The 21,552-nt window shown below is 38.8% G+C and overlaps 2 protein-coding genes across 4 annotated transcripts in view; one reads left to right on the top strand and one right to left on the bottom strand.

The window, feature by feature from the left end:
- The window catches only part of CHST9 (carbohydrate sulfotransferase 9), a 244,623-nt gene that overhangs the window by 103,475 nt on the left and 119,596 nt on the right, over nt 1-21,552 (top strand). For both annotated transcript variants that reach the window (XM_019654558.1, XM_019654557.1), the window contains exon 3: nt 14,915-14,953. In XM_019654558.1, the coding sequence (XP_019510103.1) occupies nt 14,915-14,953 (39 nt within the window). The remainder of the gene's footprint in view (nt 1-14,914; nt 14,954-21,552) is intronic.
- LOC109389211 (ubiquitin-conjugating enzyme E2 variant 1-like) lies at nt 18,063-18,497 on the bottom strand. Of its 2 annotated transcripts, XM_019654564.1 has the most exons (2): nt 18,337-18,497; nt 18,063-18,210 (listed from the first exon to the last, which is right to left on the bottom strand). In XM_019654564.1, exons 1-2 carry the CDS (start codon nt 18,495-18,497, stop codon nt 18,063-18,065), a joined length of 309 nt encoding a protein of 102 aa, XP_019510109.1. The 2 variants fall into 2 exon arrangements, with proteins under 2 accessions (XP_019510109.1, XP_019510108.1); XM_019654563.1 differs by having other exon boundaries at nt 18,063-18,497.

Raw genomic sequence — 21,552 nt, forward strand, 5'->3', positions numbered from 1 at the left:
ACACACACACACACACACACACACACACACACACACACACACACACTTCCTTCCCTTGGACTGCTGTGAGGATTCAGTGAGGCATTCTTACAGGAACTACCCTTGATGTTTATGTTATGGCAGACCTCCCCTATAATTGCTGGGCCTGGGACAAGAGAACCAGTGTAGGTGCCCTGTTTTTCCTGTCTCCTTTACAACTCCTCCATCGTGCACATGCACTGGGACCAGTCTGCACGCACATCAAAGCCCCAGGCATTCTTTAAACACTCTGCAGTAATGCACTGTGCACCAGTGGTACAGTCTGGTTCCATCCTCTAGAGATCTGATCTGAGAAGAAGGCCCAGACAGACCCTGCAGAGCCTCAGGGATGTTTGGCCAGAGAATTCTGGCACCCCAGGTACTCAGTGCATGGTCTAGGTAAGGCGTGGACTCTGGGAAAACACCTTTTTCCTCCTCACCCTATGTGGAGATGATGGGTCTGGAAGAGGAAAAGAGTGGACTCTCCAAAGTGCAGCCCCTGTTGGGAAATAATCTCCGCTCCACAACTCCTGGGACTATCTTAAAGGCAGTACTCTTGCCTTCAGGCATTATTTTTGTTTGTTTAGCATAGAGTCTTCAGCTAAGTAGTTATTTAGTGTTACCAGTTATTTAATATAGAATAAATATTATTTTGTGGTTGGCCTATATAGAATATAGGATGCTTTCGGCTGCAAGTAACTAAAACCTCTAACTTCAGCAAAAAAAGAGGGCTTAAATGACCTATATCAAGAACTCCTGAGGTGGAGTGTTTCCAGGATACATGAGTTCAGAGCCTCAGTGGCACCCTGGGGGTGTGCTGCCTTCGGTTCTCCTTTGCAGTGTGTTGGTTTCGGCCTCTTGTTCCAGGCATCATATCCAGATGTGACAACATCCACAAAAGAAAAGGAGATGTTTTCTCCCATCTGTCTCTTTTTATTGGCAAGGAGAACCTTTTAATGAAATTCTTCAACAGAATTCATCTCACGTGCCATTGGCCAGAAATGTCAAGCAACCACCTAAAGCAAGAGGAATGAGACCACGATGATCAGTTATCGATGGTGTTTCATCCATGTTGTGTGAGAGGAGGGTTGGGTACCAGCATGGAAATAGTGGAGAAATGACTGCAGGGTAGCCGCTCAGCTATGGCTGCCATAGTCAATAAACCTAGAAAGTTACTCCCCTCCCCTACGAATGCCAGATTCTCAGTCTTGTGTGAATATAAGCTTCCGGGGTGGAAGATGGTTGGGAGACTTTTCTCAGTGTTCCTACTCCCTTCCTGTGCTCACCTACACCCACCCACTTCCTATGCTTCCTGTGCTCCACTTCCTGTCTTTCTGGGTGGACTGTAACAGAAAGAGCAGCCTTCTGCACTGTGCCAGTGCCTGGCTGGCTTTTTCTGAAGTCAGCATCTCACACTGAACACCAATAAATGACTCTGCCAGAAAAATAGCTTATTGCCTTAGGTGTTCAGATGATATTTATTTCTCTTCCCACCTGGAGTGTCTCCACTCTGTCTCTATTATTAGGTAAAGGCCCTCTTCTAGTCCCCACTGGAGATCACATCCAGTGAGCCAATCTACGGACTCTTCTTTACAGCTCTTCCCTTGACAGTGAATTTCTTGTTTACTCTTTACAGTAGCGTTGCAGACATAAAATGCCTAGCTTTCTGCCTGTCATGTAATAGGCAAGCAAAACATTTGCTCTCTTTTGCTTTCTCCTAAGTATACAAGTGTTGGTGAGCCCCTTTTCCTGCTCATAAAATGTACTAGATAATTAACAACTTTTCGAGCACACTTAGGTAGTCAAACAGGTTTACAGAGGATAGTTTTATGAGATTGCAAAGTATGCTGCAACACCTGAAAGCAGTAAATCAATACCCACTGATTTAAGCACACTTTCCTTGTTTTCTTCCTTCGGTCCATGGGCTATGAGCTTCTCTATATGTCTAAGGCCCAATATTTTGATACAGGTCAATGTGAAGGAAAAGATGAGTAAGATGAGGATGTTTTTAAAGATAAAAAAGGAAAAACTTGGGGCTAGCATGAATGAAAACTGTGCTGACAACTCAAAGAACAGAATTAAGCTCACCTCTGGCCTCCACCAGCTTTCTTCACAAGATAATGAGGTAATGATTAAGAGCATGGGAGAGAGAGCAATGAATTGTGGCCCTTTCCTCCAGATGAAAAGCTGGGCAGGATTGTGTGTCTGTTAGTCAAATAAATTGCTATTTAAAGTGAACGTTCTCTGACTTCACAATCATAGATTCTGATAGGACTCATATCATTACCTTTCTTAATGAAATGTTGCCTCTTGTTGTCTTTATACAGAAAGTTAACCCTAAATAATATTAGGGTTAGCTCTTAATTCAATATAGATTCTACTAATTTATCCTTTCAAAGCAAATCTACCCAGGGAAAATAAGATAATTTCAAATTATTTAGCAGAAATTGCTGTTGAATCTTTCCAGTGTTTTAGTTCAGAGTGTTTCTATATAATTCTAACCATAAACGATAAAGTTTTTGAAGCGTAGGTGAATATTTAAATGTTGTTTCAAATGGGTGCCCCATTTGGTGGTTTACAAGATCTAAATAGCTAGATAACTGGCAAGTCTCCATTTTTCTTTTGGTTGATAACCTGAACACAGGGTAATATGGTAATACTTTTATAAAACCAAACATTTTTTAATCTATATAGATAGATGTACATATATAATATGTACATTAATCACACTCCTAATAATAACAGGCCTTATTCTTAAGAATAAGTTTAGATACTAAATGCTGGATTATAGAACATGTTTATTGGTATAGTTGAGCAAACCATCTTAAGAAAGAAGGACTCTAGGTGAGCCCTGCTTTAAGGACAAAAATATCAATATGTATTGGTATCTATGAATAGGCATATCAATGAATATTCTCACTATAGAAACAAAAAAGGAGTTGTTTTTTCTATATTGCTGTGTAACAAAGTATGCAAAACTTAATGGTATAAAACAAACATTTATTTTGCTTGTCGTTTTGTGGCTTAGGAATTTGGAAAGAGATCAGGTGGGCAGTGTGTCTCTAATCCAAGTGTTTTCTGCTGAGTTAACAAGAGTTGGAGGATCTACTTCCAAGATAGTTTCTCCATTCACAGATGTCTGGAACCTGGGTTGGGATGGCTGGAGCAGCTGGTTGCTGGCCATATGTGGTTCAGGCAGCTCTTTCCATGTGGCCTCAATGTGTGACTAGCTCGAGATTCCTCACAGCATGCTGATCTCAGGGGCGTCTGACTTCTGACATTGTGGCTGGCTTGTCCCAGAGTAAGTCTTAAAAGACTCAGGAAGTGGAAACTACCTAATTCTCAAGGCCCAAACCTAGAAACTGGCATTTCTAACATATTCTGATTTAAGCAATTTACTAAGGTCTGGACAGATTCAATGCAAAGGCAATTCAACTCTGCTTTTTAACATAAGGTCATTTTTATTCTAGCACAGGAATGAATGAACATGTTATGAAAAGATTCTTTATTTTATAAAATAATTCATTCCTGTTTCTTTTATACAATGAGCATTCCAAAGATATTTAGAATATTATGCCGTTTTAAAATAATTATTCACACCTAACTTACTAAAAACACATTATTGCAAAAAGGAAAGTACAAATGCAGGTGTCCCTACTTTGGTCAATAGCTGAAGCATACATTAGTAAAACTCGCATTTCCATTTTTAGAAGTATTTAAGAACTGGCAATCATTGTGGGTTTTTTGGTTTTGTTTTTTATTGTTGTTATGGTTGGTTTTGCCAATCTGACTTCAACCTCAAAAGGTCTTCCAAAAAACTCCGCCAAAAAATGACTGCCTCAGAAGGAGGTTCTGAATATCAAATAGTTTACTCTAAGATTTAATTCACCCAGGCCAGTGTGAGAATCTGAAAGGTACTATTGCTTGTCACATTAATTATGAGCTTGTCAGGTGGTTCTAAGTGGGAAAAAATTCTGTACTTGAGAATTTCCAAGACAGCATAAAACTATTGTTTCTCAGACTGATTTTACTATCTCTTTGCAGAGGGGTCAGCCCAGAAAAAATCTTTGAGGATTCGGTTTTTCTCAGGCTTTCTACACACTATGACGATGGCAGACCCCAGAGCTGGGGAGTGCAGATGGAGAGTCAGCTCTGCCAAGACAGATGGTCAACCTCAGAGGCACAGATCTATCTATATCGATGTGTTCCTGAGAGGCCAGTTTCTGTACCTCAGCACACACTCTCTGGTGCTCACAGCACGCAGTGTGCTCATAATGGTTCTCTTTGCCTAACCATCCTAGCAACATATCAACCAACCAGATAAGAACAGACAGAAGAGAAAGTGGAGTTAATCTAAGCATGCAGGAGGGCAGTGAGAGTCTCATCATGCAGTGTCTGCAGAGACCAGTGCCATGTCAACATCAGCATAAACCCAGGCATACATAAAAACTCCTCTGCCTTTTCATACTATTGACCAAACAAAAGCTATGCAGTCTCTGCAGTTGTATGTACACCACTTTAGACGAGTTGGTTTTTTATTTTATTTTATTTATATATTTATTTTAATTGGGGAATTGGGGAGGGGGACCAGCCAAGTTGTTGTTCTTCAATCTTAGTTGTGGAGGGCGCCAGTCGCCGTCTGGCTGCCCGTCGGCAATTCGTAGCCTCTAAACTCAAGATGCTGTGTTAAAATCTTAGTTGCGGGTGGGTGTAGCCACCATCCCATGCAGGAGTTGAACTAGCAGCCTGTTAAGCACACGCTCTATCCACTGAGCCATCCAGGCGGCAGCTCAGCTCAAGGTGCCGAGTTCAGTCTTAGTTGTGGGCGGGCGTAGCCCACCATCAAATAGGCAGTCTTATTGTTAGGAGCAAGTGCTCTCACCAGCTGAGCCATCCTGCCACCTGTTGGCAGCTCAGTGGCAACTCAGCTCAGGCACAGCATCACTGGCCCATATGGGAATCGAACCGGCGGCCCTGTTACTCAGAGCTCACGCTCTTAAGCTAACTCTTAACCAACTGAGCCACTTGGGCGGCCCCCGATTACTTGGTTTTTAAATTAGCCTAGTTAAGCTTCTCTGTCCTACTTTACAGCAGAGTATTTAAAATCCTCTCACATCCCTGTTTATGTAGTTTCTCTTGCCATTATTAAAAGATAGTTTTTACCTATCTAACTGAAGAGATCATTGGATCTTGAAAAAGTCAAGTGACTTCTTCAAGGTCCTACTACTTGTTGCAAGGAGTAACTTCTGGCAATGTAGTCTCTTCTGATTTCTATTGATAGAAAAGCTCTTCCTTTCTATTTAGACCATACCAGACTGTTGACAGTTCCATAGCTGCTGTTCAATACAAATTGTGTGTGGGGATTTGAATCACAAACCCTAGATTCTAAAATTATGTCATCTCAGCTCATAATTTGGGAGAGTTTTGCCATGTTGATTTGTGTTTCATCAAACCAATGTATGACATGAGGAGGAAAGGAAAGGAATGCACTAAAATGGAACACCGCTGAACTTTATAATATTTGCATAAATGAAACCATTGACCTTGAGAATATTAATAATTATTCTATGTTACTAGGTATCACCTGACATGGAATGTTCATAAAGAGAAGCACCTAGTGGGCCGGCCGAGTGGCGCGATGGTTAAGAACTGGCTTGGGATGCCAGAGGGCCCCGGTTCAGGTCCCACATGTGAGGGCCAGTGACACTGCCCTCTACAGCTAAGATGCTGAACAACAGCTCAACCTGGAGCTGGGCTGCCATGAGTCGCTGGTGACAGCATAGGCTGCANAATTTCCACAAAATATTTGTATTATATATAGGATCTTACCACCTCATTATTATTCTTTTTAGGCCATGATTTAGATTGGGATAGAGAGACAAGAGCAGGCAGTGAAAGCTGGCGGAAACAGTTATGAGAGTTTTGTTTGCATGGGAGAGAAAAAATGCTCATTTAAAAAGAGTAATCCCAAAGTAACATAATATGCAATAGTTGTAACTTGCTTGCTTTCTCATAGATTTTGTTTTAAATTGCTTTGAGTTTCAGTACCCAGGCCATACCCCAGTTGCACTGCAATAAAATGATTAGGGGCAGAAAGGCTTAATAAGCTAAAAGTTGCATAGGTATTTCCATGAAATCAAATGGCTTGTCAATCTAACTATGTTAGATTTAACATTCCAAAACTCACAGTAACTATTCCTTTTTAAACTCTACTTTTATAAAGGGGTGCATAGGGCCTATAGAAAAATGGAGATAGGGAGTAGGACTAGAAACACTGAAAACAATCCACTTCTTCATAAAAATATATAAAAGAAAAAGAAAGACCTTGGGTACTGTCCCTCTGGTGAAATTGACAGAATCGAGTTAGTAGTTGAAGTCCTTTGACCCTGTTATAGGAAAGTCTTTTCTTGTCCTTTCCTTTTCTTTCTTTCTGTCTTTCTTTTTAAATTTCTAAAGAAGAGGAAAATGTCAGGCAGTCGTGTGTTGTTACTGCCACAAAATATTATTAAAGCATAACTACCAAACCAGAAAGCGTTACCCTGTAAATTTAATGCAATGTCAGTTTTGATCTAGGCATTTTGCTCTCCAAAGAGATGCTTAGTCTTCTAAACAAAATTGAACTGAATGGATTTCAAAAAACTGTTGTGGTAAAGTGTCAGTACATTTTACCAGCCAAACAACCGACTAGAAACATTCCCGTAGGTGAGTATGAATTTGAAATTTGGGTTTAACTATGAAAATATTGATTGGGTAGTGCAATGATAAATGGCACCAGTTTACTTTCAAGAAGGCAATTAGAAAATGGAGTCATTAGTACTTGAATTTAGTTTCTTGAATGTAGAAAATTCTTTCTCAATAAAAAAATTAAATCAGAGGGATCAAGACCAAATGAAATCATACACATGAAACAGAAATATAAGGCTTGGTTAGAAATAATCATTAGCAAGACTTGANCGGCGACTGGTCTGCCTCGCCCGGGAAGAGCGCAATGATGGTGCCAACTTGGGCCAGTGAAGCAACGTCCTCCACAACAAGACTGAAGAACAAAAAGACAGCAACTTATCTGTTCCCCTTCCCCCAATTCCCCAATAAAAAAATAATAATAATAATAATAAAAAGAGAAGCACCTGGCAATACACTATATTGCTGTGTCTCAGGACTGACATGATGGCATTATAAACGCTGATTGCATCGTGCACTCAAAACATTTAGGATTATTATTAAGTGCATCATTTTATTTAACCCTCACAATGATTCTGTGAACTAAGAACTAGTATTACTCTCACTTCAGATAATACAATACAATTTAGAGAGGTTAACTGAGGTGCTCAATATTCCACATTTAGTGGCAGAGCTGCAAACCTGAGCTCTTCACCACTCTACAGAACTGCCCTTAATCACCATAACCAGTAAGCTCAGAAAAGGTGAAAATCTCAGGGTTCATAGTCTAATCCCCCCAGTTACTAACTAGAACCTTGTGCCTGTTACAAAATATTTCTGAACCTCTTTCTCCACTGGAAAATGGGAGTAATTATCATCACTCCATGAAGTTATTGTGAAGGTTAAATTGAATAATATTTAAGTGTCATTAGAGTACCCATTTCATAGTAGGTACTAAATAAATATGGAACTAGTAAAAAAAAATTCAAAGTCTGAAGGTCTTTTTGGCAGAATTCTACTCCTGAAACATTCTGATTAGGTATTAAAATAAGCAGTTGTTGATTCATTCAAAAAAATAATTTAATAAATTATGCAAAAACAGTTAAAAAGTCTGCTGAAATATTTTTTATTAAAATTTATTGGGGTGACAATGGTTAGTAAAATTACATAGGTTTCAAGTGTACAGCTCTGTAATATATCTATATATCACATTGTGTGTTCACCTCTCAGGGGTGAAAAAATGGTGATGACTCTGAATGCTGAAATATTTTTAACAGAATAATTTATTCACTTCAGGTAGCCCTCAAAATCTAGGGACTGATTATGTATGGTTTATGGTCCTTCCTACCCTTTCACCCCAACTATTTTTTGTCCTCTCATTAATTATGCTACTCTGTAGTTCAGTGATTTGGCCAAGTTTTTAACCAATTTGCACTGTTTCTTACCTGAAAATGGATATAATGTTTGTAAAGTCTCATAATACTGTGGCGATAGAATGAATTAGTCCATATAATATGCTGATAACTGACAAGCACATAGACATTGCCCAATAAAAATTAGCTACTATTATTAGCATGATTATAATAATAGCACCTTGCTAATATCGCTTAGAAACAATAATTGAAGTAAAACTCAAAATTGGTTGTTTTCAGTTGAAATATTAGATATATAAACAGGTATCTGGTACACACACACACACACACACACACACACACACACACACACACACACGAAACAGAGAAAAGAACAAAAAGAACTTGTAATGAGAAGATAACTCTATGCTTTGTTCCAAGGGTTGAATCTAGCTCATAGGTACCCATGTTTGAGATGAGAAGTCAGTCCAGCTAACTCCGAAGTCCATGTTCCTTTCACTAGATCATGCTGTTTCCAGTGGGAAGAGATTCACTAAGATAATCTTGCATTGAGGTAGATTTTATGTATTCATAGTCTCTCATTACAATGGGTAAGCAGGAATCTTTGCTATACTAATACCCAAAACAGCAATATTTTTTTAAGGTATGGATAAAGGCATTTTTTTCTTTTATTACTCAAATGCACATTCTGCAGACTACTTTTCTCATAGTCTTGCATTAAAATAGCTAAATATGGCAATAATGGTAATGTGGGTTTAAGATTGACTGCAAATCCTTGGGGTCGGCCGAGTGGCGTGTTGGTTAAGAGCTGGCTTGGGACGCCAGCTCTGAGCAGCAGTGCCCCTGTTCGGATCACACATGGGGGCCAGTGACTCTGCCCTCTACAGCTAAGATGGTGAACAACAGCTCGACCTGGAACTGGGCTGCCATGAGTCACCAGTGATGGCGTAGGCTGCAGTGGGCTGCCATAAGCTACCGTGTGTGGCTGACAACCAGCATGAGTGGCTGGCAGCCAATGTGAGCTGCCAAGAGCCACAGTGAGCGGCCGTCCAGAGGCCAGCAACCGATCTGCCTGACCCGGGAAGAGCGCAATGATCATAATGCCAACATGGGCCAGTGAAGCAGCGTCCTCCATTACTAGACTGAAGAACAAGAGGACAGCAACTTGTCTGTCCCCCTTCCCCCAATTCCCCAGCGCTGTTCCCCTCCCCCAATTCCCCAATAAAATCTTTTAAAAAAAAAGATTGACTGCTAATCCAATCCACTAACATCGTAACCTGGTTACCCTGCCTGCAATTGAGGCATTGGAAGTGAGTATATCTTAAAGCCCCTTCCTCTCTAAGCCCCTAAAAAGGGAACAGAATTAAAACCCCTACCTCTTTCCACATTTCCTAGTCGACTCAGAAGTATAGAAGTACTTCTATCCTTATTATCCAAAAATATTGCCAGCGTTTTCAGTTCAAATCTAGTTGAAACAAAAACGACATTAAAAAATTCATGGGAGTTAGCATTATATTATCAGCAGTTATGTTACTCCCCTCACCCCCCCTTTTTTAAAAATAACTAGCATTTGCACAGTAATTTTCCTTCTCATGATTCTATGCCTTCTTTATAGTGCATTTTGCCAAAGAAACATCGGACATAAATGAACATTCTCAGGTATCCTAGCAACAGGATGTGATTAATAATACCTCTCAGAGCAGGGCAGATAAAATGCCTGCGAGTGAAGGCAAACTCAGAATTGGCTATTGAGAAATTGGTAGTGCAGTGAGGAAAACTTGATAAGATTCTACGACCGACTTTATTATACAAAGATGGAAGCAGGTAGAAGGGAGAGTATGTTTTAGAGAGGAGACTATATCTGAGTATAAAAATACAGTATATATACATATATCACATATACATATATGTAGTGTAAGTATATATATATATATATATATATGTACCTATGCATACATATACTATATGTTATATGTATACATATAAATTCGTATATATGTATACACAAAATTTCCTTTTCATTAGAAGTGACATAAAATACTGGGCTGTTATACAATTGCTGCTACTCGTTATTGGTGAGACACATTAGATTGCCATTTGTGTGCCTGCGGTTTTAAAAGATCAGAAATAATGACTGTGATGAAGGAACTGCTTCTTTACCTAAGTCCTGAACTGTGCTATAAATTGATATATATTTAATGTTTCTCCATGGAACAATATCAACAACCTCAAGACTAAAATAGCTTTTTAAAATGTCAAGACTCAGTTTGTATAAATAAATAGTCATGAGATGTGGAATTTTAATGTTCAATTAAAGACATTTTCTCAGAAGAAAAGTTTTACCCTGCCAATTCCATTTTTATGAGATTACGGTCCATTTTTATTCCTCACAGGTTGAGTGCTGCATCCAGGTTTAAACAGAAGTAAATTGCAAACTATTCTTTAATGTTTTGTGTTTAAACTAGAATCTGTACTAAAATAAAATACCACTCAGGCAAATGCATGTTCATTATTCTGAGAGGCCTTTGTTATTTTATCACACGCTTTTCTAACATAATAGTTTTCTAGGCTGTCTGTTGTAATGTAAATGCCTGGTAAAAGCTCTGTTCTTGGTCATACCTGCACTCAGTGGTAGGGGCACTAAAATTTGCTTCGTGTTCTCTAGCATTTTAAGGAGGGTCAGAATACTACATAACTCTCTATGTGTCCACTCCATCCCAAGCACCTGTGTTCAAGACACCGTGAGGCATCAGGAGATGGAGGGGTGTGGGATACACCCCTTGCCCTTAAGAAGGTCACAGTCTAGCTGGGAAAACAAGCCTGCATCTCATTATGAACCCAAAATCTGCATCTCATTATGAACCCAACACCGGAGTCAGTGCCATGGCAAAGTTATAAATAAAGGGCTGGTGGAGCACAGATCAATTTTGCAGGGAGTGGGGAGTTGGGGAGGTGGCCCAATGCAAATGCTTCACAGAAGGGCTGGCTTCTGAGCTCAGCTCTAAAGGATAAGCAGGATTCTGATAGGCAGGGATGACATGGCAGGGCCTTCCAGGAAGCCGGAACAGCATGAACAGGGAGGCAGTTAGGATGGGAGGTCGAATTCCTGGCATAATCTGCAAGTGTTCTTTCTGTATGGCGCTTGAGGGATCGTAACAGGAGTAGGTAGGTCGTGGCCAAATTTCATATTAGGAAATGTGGATTTTAATTTTTAGTAGAGATCAGACTGGAGGGATGGAAAAACCATCCATAAAACCAATGAAATCAATTAGGAGCCTGTAGAAAATAACACCAAGAAGAAATATCAAGTTCATGACCTAGGGCAATGGCAGTGAGAAAGGAGAGGACAGCCCTGAAAGGCCCTGTGGAGAGAGAATGTAATGGTCTGAGGGTCAAATTAGATGTGGAGGTTGAGTGAGAGGACCGAGTTGATGATTCTTAAGTTTCATGTTTGGGTACCTGAGCAGATAGGAAGACAACTCTAAAGATTAGCAGTTTTGCAGGGGAATATAATGATTTAAGTTAAGGACATTTGTTGTAGTGTGGTAGAAGATACAGACAGATTTCCAGTAGGCTAAAACCTAGATAGATTTTAGAGCTAGACAGAAATCTCTGAATCATCTCTTCTCATGAAGGAGAACACAGAGAATGAGAGATAAGATCACCCATACAGAGCAAGATAAAGAGACTAAAAACGAAACCTAGAGAGTCATCCGCAGTTAAGCAGTGCAACCTCTATGTCCCTTTATCACGTTAATAGCTTTTTATTTAATCCAGTTTTTATTTTTCTAATTTGAAGTTTAGTGTATATGTTACCAAGAATAGAAATCTAAGTTGATTCCTATAACAGAAATAATACCATAATAAAACTAATAAATAACACTTATATAGCCCTCTACAGTTTGCAGAGCCCTTTCATATAACACAGGGGCAGAGAACTATTAATATTTGAGGTCTCAGTCAAAAAAACATTATCAGCAGTACCTTCCAGCCTCCCTTCTGAAACATTGAATACCAATATTTTGTGTGACTTTCCTCCGTTTCTTGCTGGCTCTTGGAATTATTTATGGAATTATTTTCAGATGGAATTATTTAATCCTCACAACATTCCAGGTAAGCAGGCCTGATTCCCACTTTACAGGTGAGAGAGTCAGGGAGACCAGTTGATTTGACGTGACTAGCATCACTGTAGTTGTATTATATTAAGTGATAAATTAACCCAAACTTTCATAATAAAATTATCCAATAAGTGTTAATTCTGTATAACTATTTACCAACACTTAGCAGCTGAAAACAATGAACATTTGTGATCTCGCAGTTTCTGTGGGGAACTTTGGAGTGGCTAACTGGATGGTCCTGGGTCAGGGTTTCTCATGCAATTGCAGTCAAGATGGCAGCCGGAGCTGCAGCCATGTGAAGGTTTGACTGAGGGTGGGGGATGGGTTGCTCATATGCCCGGCAAGTTAATGCCCACTGGCCAGGAGGCCTTAGTTCCTCATTGGCTATTGACAGGAGGCCTCAATACTTTGCCACACAGGGCTCTCCATAGGGCTGCTTGAGTGTCCTCACAACATATAACCTGGCTTCCCTCAAAGGGAGTGATCCAAGAAAGCAAAATGGAAGCCAAACTATCTTTTAAGGCCTAACCTCGGAAATCACACTCCATCATTTCTGCAAAATCCTATTGGTTACATAAATCAGTCTAATTCAGTGTGGGAGGGGACTACACAAGGACATGAATACTAGGAGTAGGGAAGAGGAGGATATTTGGGGTCACCTTGGAGCCTGACTACCACACCATATTATTTCTCTCCAATACAGTCATTGTCCACTTGACTCATTCTTATACAAGTTAAACACTCTAAATCGATATTTTTCTTTAAACATTTTATAATTCAGGACTAAAATGCATGAAAATGAGGACTCTAGTATACAAAAATTTATAATCAGATAGTAAACAGTGGCTTGCCCAGTTAAAAAAACTTAAAGGTGCCCCATCGCACTTGGTAATGAATGAAGCCTTTAAATGGACTGTTCATGTCGTTTATCTGTTTGAATCATTGAAATAAATTGCATCCAACAAGTCCTCTGGAAATCACCCAAATGAATAGAATGTGCCATTAATCAAGATGTCAGTTAAATGAATTCTACACTTTTGGCAGCTGCACAAGGGAACGACTGTGTAGTTTCCACCTTATATTTTAGGGTTTTTAAAAGCATGAAGGGCTAGTAGAAAACCTTGACGTTTCCATGCAGTTTCCATGTGTTGTGCAAACTCTCAGTAACTGATTTCATCTGTGAAATGTTGATAGCTGACAAGACAGTGATGGCTGGAAAGGTGGGTCTCGCTTACCCATCACAAAACCAAGGCTGTTACCTCAGCAGTGGTGTCTACACACACCGTTGACCTGATGCAAAGTTTCTTATCTAAGCCTGTAAACACACTGGAGTGTCCCACAGACTAGCAGAAACCTTGATGTTGCTCCTGTTCAAGCTGTTGTCCTATCTCACTCTTTTGCATGCTGTCAAATTTTATGAATGAGAAGCCATTTCTTCAGCATCATCTTCCTTATCACCCACTACTCTTCAGGCATTCATAGCCTCTCTTGTATTCTCCACCCCCTTTCTGCTGAAACTGCTCTGTCACAATCTAGCAACAACCGCGTGAATTTGGTATCATCAGATGCTGTTGGTATCCCCCATACTTCCTGAAATTTTATCTGTGATACATGACTCTATGGTCTGCTAATCTCCATGGGTCTCTGCTTCTTTTTCGTCTTCTCATGGTCCTACATCACAAGCAAAAGTAGCGTTTTTGTATTCCTAGACACTATCCTCTGTGCTGTCTGCCTTCATGTTCCCATCCCCCCACAGCTCTAGCCACCTTCTCAAGATGGACATTTTCTGCATCTGTAACTTCAATTCTGATCTCTCACTCACGCTCAATGTCCCCGTACCACTTAAAACTCAGTAAGTCTAGAACTGAACTTGCCATTTCTAATTCCCACATTTTACCATTTCCCCAAATTGCTTCATCATGCCCAAAGTCACCTAGATAACCATTCATCTTGACCTTTCCTCCTCCCTTTGCCCTTCACGTTTTGTAAATCCCTGGGCCCTGTAAATTCTGCCTTCCTGCCATCTCTTGTATCCATCACTTTCCTTCTTTCCACTCCCACTGCCATTATCAGGCTATACCGCTTGCCCAAACTCTAGGAGAGCCCTCTTCCTTACACAGCTACTAGTGTTGAAGTTCCTAAAGCAAGCTGTAAACGTGACTCTTCCTGCTCAGACAGCCTTGTCCTACATAGCCCATACTATCTCCTTTGCCAAGAATCAATCTTTTCCTTATTACAAATTCTCCAAGTCATATGTATCTCTCCAGGTCCAAACCAAACGCCACTTTATAACTTCATTTCTTAAAATAATTGCTTCCTCCTTTCATATTGCTAAACATTTGGTACCTTTTGGGGCACATCTCATTTTGTGTTGTATTGTCTGTCCTTTATCTTTTCAAGTAGGTTGTAAGAGGCCTTGGTCTCATTTTATTCAGATGTTTTTCCCACGGTTTGTTCTATGGAGATTTGCACCTTGTCGGCTTATTGTTGAGGAAGTGAGTCTTACAAGATTTTTTTAAAAACCCAACAGCATATTAAATGCATGCTCATTTATTTTTGACTTCCATAAATTGACTTGGGAGCATTTTCCATTCATTTCAACTGTGCCCAGCCATCCCTGGAAGCATGCTGGACGTGGCTGAAGTAGTGACTAGTTTGGAAATTGCTATAGCCTGGGCTTTCATCTTGCTTACATCATATTCTTACGGCCCCACACTGCAACTGATCTGCCACTTCTCATTTCAGGGAGAGTGGAGAAGAAAAGTGAACAAAAATCAACTGCAGGTAAGATTTTTGAGTGATTAGTTCCAACCCTATTTCCTGCTTTTATTTCCAATTTAAAAAAAATCTATTTGCAGTTTAATTTTCAAAGAAACACTTGGTGGTCTTTGAATTGATTGATATTAAATGAATTAAAATAAATTATTACATTTAGCTTTTTCACTTTCCTATCCATCAATTATTTCCTTTTCATGTTATCATTCTAGTCAAAAGAAAATCAGATAAAATGTTATTTAATTTTTTTCCTGATTACCTACAAAGGTAAGTCTTGCAACTACCAATTTTAAAATATGGAGGTTGTAATAGTTGACAACCACTTTGTTTTCTCAAATACCTATGAATTACAGTTATTCTGCTTAAAGCCATGTCTGTAGTTGATGTTTTTCAGGACAGTGTTAACTACTTAACTGAGAAGGATCTTTATATTGTGGAGGAATTTTAAGAATTTTCCCATTTCTAAATTCTAATATGTATCTAGAAATGAATGCTGCTTTGGCACAGTGCTGTTGCATATAGTAGGAGTCAATATTTGCTAACTCATTGAAACAATGTTTTTACATAGCTTCATTACGTGCCTTTTGGCTTAAAGTCGTGAGATAAGGTAGATTTTCATTTACTAAGTAAATCTTTGCATAGGAGCAGTCTCCCAGCTCCCAGTACCCAGGAATTGGCAATAATGGTAGAAATTTGACATACGTACATATGCCCATGACACTTCCCAAGTCTCCACCAACCTATTATTCTGTGATGTGTGAGAGCTGCCAACATAAGGACACATTGTTCCCAACCACTATCTTCTCTCAGCTTCGTGTTTTGTCTGGTAGCAAGACATTATGTGTGTTTCCAAACAATCAATGTAGTGAATAGAAGACACAAATCTATATTAATCTAAAAGTGTGTAAACAGCTTACTCCCTGTGTCTTTTTTCCTTCCGAACCTTAGCATTCATCTTCAACAACTGGGCAACTTAACTACCTGCACAATTTCCCTCGTAAATGGTATTGTTTTCATTCTCGTTATGTATCTTTTAAAGTCTGATGATGAATACAAAAAAAAAAAAAGTGGAGGCAAGAAAGTGTCTGGTCTCCTCAGAGATGTGTTTACCTCCATTATTGCTCCTCGGGGGAAAATTTAGACTGTTTCTAAAATGCTATTGCTATGATCCTGTAGTACTAGCTTCTTTAATTACAGAAGCTTTATAGTTCAGAAAAAAACAAAATTGGCCTGTGTTAAACCAGATGCCACTTTAAGTTTCCTCTATAACATAGATTCTAATATTCTGTGTGACCAAGGTGACACTAAAGACTAAAGACAGAGGCAGGACAAGAACTGTGTTCATCACTGATTCTTCTGTGTCCCACCATCCTAACCGTTTTTTTCAAATCGAAGTACTAGTCACTTTGCTACTGTGTTCAGTTTCTTGCTTAATAAAATGTTTTTCAACAATTGGAAAAATTTTTTTAAGACAACAGCATCTTTGGCAGGGAACACTAGTGATCAGGGTTATAAGGAAATTCCCTTTATTAATGGAGCTAATTTGCCCCAACTGATTCACAGCTTTTTAATGTGTCTGATATTTATGAGAAAGTGAAAAAACTTTTTATGAAAATGTGAAGTCAAGGATAACTAATGCAGAGAGTTCAAATTATTGGGAAAATTTTTAGGCTCTCATCATTTCAAAGAACACAAATACTACAGAAATCTATTTTCGTAAATCTATATTTATAAATAGTCTGAGTTTTCAAACTTGGGATATAACTTTTGCCAATAGAGTCATAAATATCACCACATTCAGTGTTTGATGCTAGTCTGAATATATGCATCTTTAGATAAAATATATGCTAAGACACCAAGAAAATTGGGGGCCTCCCTGCTCTGACTTCCTGTCTGGACTTCTTTGTATCATTTGTTGTTCATTCTGCTTAGATTCTGTGTCCTTCCTGCTGGATTAGACAAAACAGCCCACACCCTCGTATTTATAGGGGGTCCATCTCTCAGCTATGGGAGATCAGTATTAGGTCCTGGACCTTTTCAATCTACCACCATCCTATTGCTCTAATCATGATTGGAACCAAATAATTAAATATATATATACATATATATATATACATATATATATATATATACACACATATATATATATGTATATGTGTGTGTGTGTATATATATATGTATATATATATACATACATATATATATGTATATATGTATGTATATATATATATATATATATATATATATATTATAGACACAAATATTTTCCCATTAAAACAGGGACTCCCAGGATCCTGGTGTTTTGGTGGCTAAAGTTGGTTAAATCATTGTTTAAAGAATCTTGCTAAGATGAAAGTTACAGAGGTAAGCTTTTGCTCAGGTTAATAAACAACTTTCTAACAAGGAAACCTCTCCAGGACTGGAAAGAATGAGATTATGTTAGTAAAATTTACAGAAGTTGGAACATCACCTGTAAGGGATGCTGAGAAGAGATTCATGAAAAGTTTGGTTGGATCATTCCTAAGGCTCTTTCCAATTTTGTGTCAATGATTCTACTTGCCATTATTGCTTTATTGAAATGGCTCTACTACATGTATGTGGATCAACACACACACACACACACCCTAAATGGCTCACATTTCATTGTATAACTGAATGGATCACGTTCCAAAATGTAATCTAAGTTAGTTTGGACTGAGTTGCTCAATGGAGCCTATAGTTACTGGGGCTAAGACTGTGGAATAAAACTATCCTATAGTCTATTTAGCTTCCTTAGGGGAGAAAGTTATTTTCACCGATTCTGGCTTGGTGGTGGTTTCAAATATGATTATTTTGATAAGTCAGAAATAAGTCAAAGGAGAATGTGCACCACCCAATATCATTTTCTGAAAAGCTGTGGTAAGTATAGCCATTTTTTTATAGCACAACTTATATATTTCAAATGAACAAAAAATTAGTATCATTTACAGTATCTTAGGATAAACTGCCTTTGAATAGGAGCTTCCCTTCCAGTACTTTGAGGTCTACAAGACATATCTAGAAAATTTACGACTGTGGAAAATGAAGACTGCTTAAATTGAATGGGGGCAGAGAGAGGGCCTGTGGTTTTTCTTTTTGATTAATTGCTGTAACACTGTCCTTCTGGTGGCTGAGGGAGTTTCCTATTTTCTTTAGACATCATTAGGCGCCGAAGCTCTTGCAGGACAACTTTGATGCGACATGAATTCTGCCATTTTGCTAGCACTGATATGGCTCTTGGGTCCACCACTCCATTAGAACTATTAACTCCATTCATGTTAATTTTTGTTACAAATCTTACAAAGGGGGGTGCTTCTGGGTATTTAGGTCCACATTCTATTTTAAGGCTGTATATTCGGTTTTCATAAATTGTTCTTGGAGGCCCTATTATCATCCCTGTCCATCTTGTAAGTGTCATGTCTTCATCATCTTCTAGACCCCAGCTAACTGTGCCATCTCCTACTCCTTTCTGGCCTTCTTCCAACAGTCGGAAATTGTGAGGGACTTTTACTCCCGAGCCTGTGGTGGCTGCCATCTTGCGTCGCTGTCGTTCGAAAGCCGGCCAGTATAGCCATTTTTGAAAAACAATGTGAAGCATATGCCTCTTAACACTGAGCTTGGGAACCCATGCTAAATTCATATAACATGGCCAGCAAAATCAAAGCTAAATTTGGCTATTTGATTTGGTAAAGAATACTTAAAAATATGATGATATGATAAATAGACAAAATATCAGGAGGCAAGTTCCTGATATTGTCAATTATGTATTTGCCCTTGATTTTTTGAATTACCCAATTTCTTCACCTAAACAAACAAACAAACAAATGACCAACTATATATATTCCATAGATTTTTACATAAAAACTCCATTGAGTTTCAAGTATTTTTATCTTATCAGAAGATCCCTGTTTTGGGTCAAAGAATTCTTGATATTAAAAAGCAACACAGGGGGCCGGCCGAGTGGTGCATTGGTTAAGAGCTGGCTTGGGACTCCAGCTCTGAGCAGCAGGGCCCCGGTTTGGATCCCACATGAGGGCCAGTGACACTGCCCTCTGCAGCTAAGATGGTGAACAACAGCTCCACCTGGAGCTGGGCTGCCATGAGTCACCAGTGACGGCGTAGGCTGCAGCCCCTGCTGCAGTGGGCTGCCATAAGCTACCATGTGTGGCTGGCAACCAGCATGAGTGGCCAGCACCCGGCGTGAGCTGCCAAGAGTCGCCGTGAGCGGCCAGCCAGAGGCCGGCAACTGATCTGCCTCACCTGGGAAGAGCGCAATGATAATACCAACATGTGCCAGTGAAGCAACATCCTCCACAACTAGACTGAAGAACAAAACGACAGCAACTTTGTTCCCCTCCCCCAATTCCCCAATAAAATCTTTTTTAAAAAAAAGCAACACAGCATAAACTACAAAGAAGAATTCTCACAAAGAAAGGTGCTTCATAAATTATTGTTTAGAAAAAGATATATTAGAAGGCTTACTAAGGTAGACTATGGAGATACCATCTGTTAAATATATATTGTTCTAACTTTATCAAGGAGAACACTTTCAAATACACTTAAGTATTGAGTAAAGAATAGTCTTAGTGGACCAGAAAATGGAATTATCAGTAGAGATGACAATGAGTATTTTAAAATGAAGTTGAATACTTTTCATTTCTGACATTAGAGCATCCCTAAAGTTAGAGATATTTTATTCATTTGCAAAAAGTTACCAGTAATGAAGAACAATGTTATTTTTTTCCTCAACTCAAAAGGTTAAATTTATTATCGGAAAAAACATCTGCTCTGCAAGCTCAGTCCCTTGCTGCTTACTTTATTGACTTGGCTTTTTGCTTCTTTGAAATGTTCTAAAACAACAATAGCACCTCCATTTTCAAACATTTAGCATACATTGAACATGCATTTACTCAGGCCAAAATAAAAAGTTAAATAGACAATGAGTAAATTCTTCCATCTGCAAGGGAACAGCATGTTCACTTTCTTATATGTTACTCATTTATTGAATTTTCAAGTAGATGCATATTTAGCGTGATTTTTTTTCCTCTGTGCTATTACTATTTTTGTAGTGCCTTTTGCCTATACACTATATATATGGTACCTATACACTATCAAAAACTTAAAAACAAATGTCATTGTTTTAATTATTGGTGACCAACATTAAACATATGAAATTAGCAAGCAGAGTACTTCGTGATATATTTAAATCAACTACCATTCTTGAAAAGCCCATTATTTTTTGGACATTAATATTTTGTAATATTCTACATGCTTTGTTCTCACTTTGAGAATCATGATTCCAATTAACATGAAGTTTGAAAATGTGTGCCATCCAAACTTGTTCACAGTGTACAAAAGCTCTTGTTCCTTAATAATATTATATTGGGCATTTGAAAGTTGCTAAGAGAGTAAATCTTAATAGTTCTCATCACAAGAAAAAGAAAACTGTAACTGTGAGATGATGGATGTTAACCAAACTTATTGTGGTGATCATTAGGCAATACGTACAAATATTGAATTATTACATTGTACACCTGAAACTAATAAAATGTTATATATCAGTTATCTCTCAATTTTTAAAAAGCTCTTATCTTGACACCCCATCTCATTTGGCACCACAAAGGGGCAGAGGAGAAATCTGAGGAGGCATTTATAAGTTGATACATTCAATTTGCTAAACATTTTTGTGGTCCGGTTTTCTGCTTGCTATTGAAGATGCAATGGTAAATAAGATACGGATGGCATTAATGTCCTCAATTCAGTCACTTTCAGCTGGGGGAGAAAAGAAGTATAGATGATTTTAATAGTGTGAAAAGTGACTTTTAGAGAATTATGCACAATGTGTCATGAGGATTTCAAGGAGGGCTTCATGGAAGGAGAGAAGATTTGAGTGGATCATTGAAGAAAGAAAGGGGGGAAGGGTTGGCTGTCCAGAGAGACAAAGACAAGAAAAAGCATGGCCTATTGAAGGAAAGGTTCATGGTTTAATGACACTGGAGCACAGTCATAATTAGACAAGAGGCAGGAGATGTGGCCAGAAAGGTAGGCATGAACCAGAAGCAATTTATACCCTCTGTGGAGTTTGTACTTTATGCAAGAGGTGTTGGAAGCTAATGAAGTGTAAAAAAAATGACATGATCTATTTGTATTTTATAAAAATCCTTCAAAAAGAAGTATGGATTAGAAGGGAAATTGACTAGAGACAGGGAAATCAGGTGGTATATTACTTCAGTCATCTAAGAATGAAAGGATGAAGGTCTGAGGAGCCTTTACTAAGACAGCAGCATTAGAGAGGATGCTAAGGAAATGGAATGCAGATAGATTTACAAGATAGAATGGGCCTGTTGGACTGAATATGGGAGGGAAAGGAGGATGACTCCCAGGTTTTCAGTCTAAGAAATGAGATGAATAGTGAGTGCATCCTGTATAGGCAACACAGGAGGAGGGACAGGTCTGGTGGGGAAAATGATAAACTGAGTCATATCTATGTTGATTATAATGTGGTCTATGGGATATGGAGGCAGCAATGTCAAGAATGTCTAATACATTGAGGAGTCATTACCATCCTGGAACTCAGGGAGAGGTCTGGG

This window comes from Hipposideros armiger, unplaced genomic scaffold (assembly GCF_001890085.2).
Source record: "Hipposideros armiger isolate ML-2016 unplaced genomic scaffold, ASM189008v1 scaffold_225, whole genome shotgun sequence".
Classification (NCBI taxonomy): domain Eukaryota; kingdom Metazoa; phylum Chordata; class Mammalia; order Chiroptera; family Hipposideridae; genus Hipposideros; species Hipposideros armiger.

What these genes read in the sequence shown, in the direction of transcription:
- LOC109389211 (XM_019654563.1), bottom strand. Translation starts at nt 18,497, where the DNA reads ATGGCAGCCACCACAGGCTCGGGAGTAAAAGTCCCTCACAATTTCCGA.